This window comes from Uloborus diversus, chromosome 4, assembly GCF_026930045.1.
Source record: "Uloborus diversus isolate 005 chromosome 4, Udiv.v.3.1, whole genome shotgun sequence".
Lineage (NCBI taxonomy): Eukaryota > Metazoa > Arthropoda > Arachnida > Araneae > Uloboridae > Uloborus > Uloborus diversus.
The window spans coordinates 98,475,800-98,481,799 of record NC_072734.1 but is presented as its reverse complement, the minus strand read 5'-3'; the positions used below and the strand labels follow the sequence as shown (position 1 = coordinate 98,481,799).

General features: G+C 35.3%; 1 protein-coding gene across 2 annotated transcripts in view; it reads right to left on the bottom strand.

Annotated features, from left to right (window-relative positions):
* Positions 1 to 270: 270 nt before the first annotated feature.
* The window catches only part of LOC129221517 (optomotor-blind protein-like), a 113,425-nt gene continuing 107,695 nt past the window's right edge, over positions 271 to 6,000 (bottom strand). For both annotated transcript variants that reach the window (XM_054856007.1, XM_054856008.1), the window contains exon 6: positions 271 to 2,090. In XM_054856007.1, coding sequence (XP_054711982.1) covers positions 1,141 to 2,090 — 950 coding nt within the window. In that variant the 3' untranslated portion in view covers positions 271 to 1,140. The remainder of the gene's footprint in view (positions 2,091 to 6,000) is intronic.

Below are 6,000 nucleotides of genomic sequence, written 5' to 3'. Positions count from 1 at the left end.
GAGTTAATGGCATGAATGTTACCCTTGGTTGCAAGAATGTGAAAATATCTTTCATTTGTGTACACAGTTATGTGCTTAACTATTATAATATTGATGTATATATTGCGCATAAAAGTGTCGGAAATGTGGTGGAGGAACAAAAGATGCTTGCAGAAATAGATTATTTGCCCAATGCCATATTTGTGTATAGATAAAAATAAATAAAGCGTCATACAACATAGATGTAAATGATAGTAAATAAAGAACAAACATATAACTTTGAAAGCCATGCTTATTTATTTCTTTACATTAGGTACATACCAATTTTTCAAAAGCTATTTTAATCATTCAAAAAATCAGAGAGACTAATTTACGATCTTTGAGATGAAAATCACATTTACAAAATAAAAATCTCTTTGAAGATAAATACAACTTTCATTGCCTCAGTTTAATAAATAGTCTTATTGATTAAAACCAAACTGCAATATTGAAAACACACTTCCATTTCTAACAAGTTCAAAAATGTTTAAATATTGCTGCCAAGTATTAAATATTATGCACTCATACAGTAACTTTCTATGTACTTTTAAAAAGTTTTTTTCAAGCAATTCTTACAATTCATTCGGTTGTTTCAAGATGTCTATTTTTTGTGTTTCATTTCCAATTTACTGCATAAGGTTCATTGTAACCTGAGTTTTTTTGACAATTGCAAATGATGAGGACAAGTGGAACAGCAAGGAAGCTACAATGCTGCTCAAAATTCACCCAGTAAAGCTTACTGCATCAAGCTGGTTTGATTTTGTTACTTTACAGCAGTCTTATCCTGCCCATAATAATCTGTGTTGCTCTCAGCATTGTACAATACGTACATTTTCAGTTCAAAATGCGCAAAAAGTTCTGCGTTTTTTACGTTTGTCTTTGGTTTGGAAGCAAAAGTCTACCACTGTACAAATAGGAAAAACAAAAATTAAAGATTTTATATTACTGTACACTTACATATCACTGGCTACATGTTGCCTCAAATAATGCCACCTCCTAATTTGAGAGAGAACTGATTCACAAAAGTTCTCTCAATTTGACTGACCTTTAAAGAAGTAATTTCAGTGAGGCCCATATAACGTTTGAATGTCCAATTGCTTAATTAGTGACTAAAAATCAGTTTTATTTTTCAGTTAGCCTCGTCAGTGTTTCTGCAGCTAACTGTTCCTGTTGCCGTTCAAGTCCATTGACCATGTTCTCTATATTCTTCAGTTCACTCGAAGAAGATACAGAGGATGGACCGACGGAACCATCTGAACTGCCACACTCCGAACCAGGTGGTGATACAGCTCCAAGTTTTCTGAGGGAATTGTGGTTGAGGTGAGAGGGCGGATGACTAACGGAGTTGGAACCGTCGTAAGGTGAGGTTGACAACGGAGATCTTCCTACTTCGGCTGGAACAGTTAAAGGTGTAGCTGTTGAGGAACTCGTCATTGTGGTCAATGGCAAAGGATACGGCGAGAACCTATGTGGTTTCAGCTTGCTTGAACCCGTAGTCGTCAATAGTCCTCCGTTCCCTGCTGCAGACAGGGGACCATCCATTGAGGCATGACTCGGTGGATATCCGTGGAACATTGAATGACCGGCTGCAAATGCTAGTTGGGCATTTAGCAACAGGTTATGACCCATACTCGGGAGAGATCCTCCAGCTTGGGAGGAGGAATTTAGAGAACTCTGGGCTAAGTGCGAAGCCGAGAAAGCAGCTTGTGAAGGGTGCCCACCTGAAGTGAAGAGTGATAGTGGCAAAGGATGACTGGGTCCTGAAGCACAAGTTACTCCAGGAAGAAACAGTTGAGACAGGGGTAAGTGACCCATGCTCGTTGAATACAGGGCTGGTGGATAGAGGTACGGTAAAAGATGGGGATGTGGCATCCCTGGGCCAACAGTCACATTGGGCTGCCCTTGCTTTGAGAGTCCAGATATACTGTCTAAACAGTCACTTTTATAGTCCCTGGACGAACCGTTGTGGTCCAGAGTATTGTGAGATGATAACGGCTTGTCAATGCTGTCATCTCCACTGTCATCTCTGCAACCATTTTCTCTTTCTCTTCTTTCTTCCCTTGTGTGAGGATCTGAAACAAACAAATGATAAATAAAAATTAAAAAATATTTTTCTTGTAGAATTTATGATTTTAAATCTTTGACCAGTGTAACTTTCACAGATGCACAGTCAACCTTTAGTACTGTTTACAAAGCACTGATTATATAGCTAATTATTGCACATTCAGCTGTATTTATAATTAATTTAGTGAAATTTTTTTAAATCCATTAAAGTAAAGTAAATCCATGAACATAAGTTTAACTAACTGAAAAGTCCGTTCCCGTAAGTACTATTAGTTTGTATATCTTCTAAATTTCTCTGCAACTTTTGTTTATTCTTAATGCGCACATTTGAATAGAAATGAAAGTACCACATTGCACACATAGCATTGACTTTTTCTCAAATGTGTTTAATAGCTGCAAAATAGCGTTTACAAAATTTCAAAATAATAGAATTTTAACGAAATATTTTCATGTCCATTTTGAAGCACATTTTCGTGCTCTAAAAATTTGAGACAGGAGCATCCCAAACTTATATAACAATGCGTGTCATTTTAAAATGCAAATTAACATCAGCTGCAATGTGCGTAATTTCAATGTGTAATTTACACAAGTTTAGCATAGGGCATCTCAAAATACGATTTTATGGATGTTTAAAAAGCATTTAAATTCTTGTGGCAATGTTATGATTTTTCAAACCTGGAGAATTAACAAAACTGAAGCAATCTAGCTCTTTAGATACATAAACCGTTGTAAAGGTAGGTACAGGGGACTTCGGGGTGTCACGTCTTTCATACATAAACTGTACCATATCAACGTAAAAAGTTACAAAATTGATACTATTGACTTATTTAAAAATCTGTGCCGCGATGATTTTTTTCATGATCTGATCTCAAAACTTAAAACAAATGTTTTAAACAAAGCCGTCAAATAAGAAAGTAGACTTGCACAAAATATCTTGTTGAGTAATAGCAATTATACGTGTGTTCAATGAATCATCCAACTAAAAAAGCTGCAGCAATCGGAAGTAAACAGGAATAACTTCAATAAGAAAGAGAATCGTATTAATAGAAAATCAATAAAATGTAACTCATTAAGGCAATCAACCCCCCCCCCCCCTCCCAACGGTTTTATCTATTGAGAAAGTCTGATGTATCATATTTTCATTGTTCAAATTTCGAGGTAGACCCTCAAAATACTAAACCGGCTCTTTTCTTCAGCTGAACGAAAAGCCTTTTAAAGCAAAATATTCTTAAAAGGGGCCTTATCGACTACTTTAGCATGTGGAGGGAGACTAAAAATTGGTTGTTTAAATCAATGAGGTAGAAAAAAAAAAATTGTAGGCAAATAATGTACTGATAGAATAAAATGAAGTGCTGTTGTTTAGTTTACCAAGAGGCAGCATTATTATGTTTCCTACGTATTAGGTATTTTAACCTATTGAATCCAACCTGAACATCTAATACTGGTTTTAAAGCATAATTTAATAGATTTTTGGGATTATGACGGATTGAGGACTTCCATGGATAAACGCAGCTTCTATAACCGCGATTTTGCATTTAAGAAGTTCATCAATTACGCGTGAGTGTCTAGAGTGTATAGGAGAGCTAAGAAGGTTTCAAACAAAAGGGAAATTAAAATGCAAAAAGAAAAAAAAGAAAAAGCACTGATGGGAAAGATTAAACATGATTCGCTTAGCAAATAGCACATAAAAGAGAAATGTGGTTAACACAAGGGTTATGACATAGACTAAAGTGTTTCAAATTGAGTGCGAAGAGATAGAGGAATGTTTGGATGGGTACAGATTTATTCTCAAGGGCTGCCAAGCCACGATGTACATTGCATGTTAATTCAATTTTTATATCCAAGTGGTACCAATACTTTTCATCTATGAAGCTATATTTTTATACTGAATTTTAGACTAGTTTCGACTAGTTTAGTAGTCTGTCCCCTGAAAATCCAGCTTATCATTTTGGAAAGCATTCCAATCCGAGCATTACTAAAAAATAAGATGAAACAGAACTTAAATCTCTAAACAGAGAAAACGTTTTAGTACCAAAAAACGTAGTGAATCATTTTAATGTATAGAAACAAAACAACTTCGCAAAAATAGCATCGATGGAAAATCTGCTAAAGAACAAAAAAATAAATATGCTTCGCAGTTTTGAGACTCGAACCTCTGACCTACCATTTGTATACAACCATTTTTTTCCAGGGCCACATTGTAAGGTATTGAAAGCGAGGAAGGCCAACAATCCAACAATATTTTATTTCAGATGGTCTAATTAGCGCTAACACCTCTCTACACCCCTCCCCCCGAAATAAAGCCACGATTTTTTTTTCTATAATCAAACGTAAAGTGGTGGTTCTTGAAAGAGAGACTGGTTTTGTATTTGTAGATAACGTCAAATGCTTAAAAGGAAATGTATTATCAAAAAAAAAGATTTTTTTTTCCAGCTTGTAACCTTCCAACGGGACGGAAAAATCTGTTCTCGGGCTGGATAGTGCCCTCTGATCGTAGATTGTAGACACTATACTAAAGAACTGTAACATAACCAAATGTTCAGAAGGTTCCTCACAGAAATAATTGTAAACCGAAATGAATGATTTACAACGCAAACACTACTACTTCTTCAACCACTACAGCAGTGAAAACATCACATACCCCGCATATATCTAACTAAAAGCACCCGCTACAATGTATCCAATACATCTCTAGCTCTGCGACAGCTCTTTTGAAAAATGAATGTCTACCGGCCGCCCCCATAAACCTGATAGCTCCAAAAAATGAAAAAGCAAAAAAGGTTAGTTGTGCAGCCACGCCTAGTCGTTTCATTGGAACGTTGGTGAATCAAACTGGACTTGTTCGATGTCATTGGAAATTAAGAATCGTGAAGGGTGCTCTTTTTCTCTCATTTTTGTTACAAAACTACTACTACGTTCTGAAAACATCATCTAGTTTTGATGGGAATGACTTTAACTACAATTTGAAAAAAAAAAGAGATATTTCACAGAGATAGAAATAAGGAAATAAAGAAATATTACGAAGTAAAAAGTAAATTTTTTTTAAAGAATTGATTCTTAATTCCTGATTTAATTTTCAACCGTTCGCTATGGATTATTTGATAATGAGATTTTTTAAAACTATTTTACCATTTTTGTAGTCGAGGTGGAGATGGGAACGACTTACCCTCACTTTTTTAAATAAGTTTAACCATAAACGACCCCTTCCCCCCCACACTATTTTCTCCTTCTAGGTTTTTCCAAATTTGATGCATTATATGCAGTCAACTTTCGATAGCTCGAGGTCCTGAGGGACTGGATAAAACCTTCGAATAATCAGTAGTTCGAGTTATCGGAAGTTCATTTCTCAGCCTTCTGAAGAATATTTTTTTTTTCTTTCTCGGAATTAGTGCAGGAATGAATTGACTATAACACTTATAGTTTGGGTAAATTAATTATTAGGATACTACGCAAAAATACCTTTACAGAGAATATATTTTTTTGAGATACTTCGAAAAAGGAAGTTATGTTCGACTGCTTACGATTTTTATCGAACCTTAAAACGTCATTAAGTTTGTATGTTGTGGGCTCAATCCATTTTCCCTTGATTTCAGATCGGATTATTGCTTTTAAACGCCTTTTTTGTCCTAAAAGTAGATCTGAATCTTCCAGAAAATAAAGGCTATATTTTGGCCAATGTTTTAAGTCTCGCGAATATTAGCTAGCAATAAAATTTTAGTTTGTCAGCCACGGCAAAAAGTAGCCCAAACGTCTGCTTCTCAAGTAATCTTGCAAAACTGCGTGCATTAAGGAGCACTATTGTCAATAATTTATATCCCTCACACAAACTGATAAGCAAATGTACCAAGGAAAAAAAACATATTTTTTCCTGTTTCGGTTACATTTTAATGCATAAAATGGAAACGAAATTCTTGATAA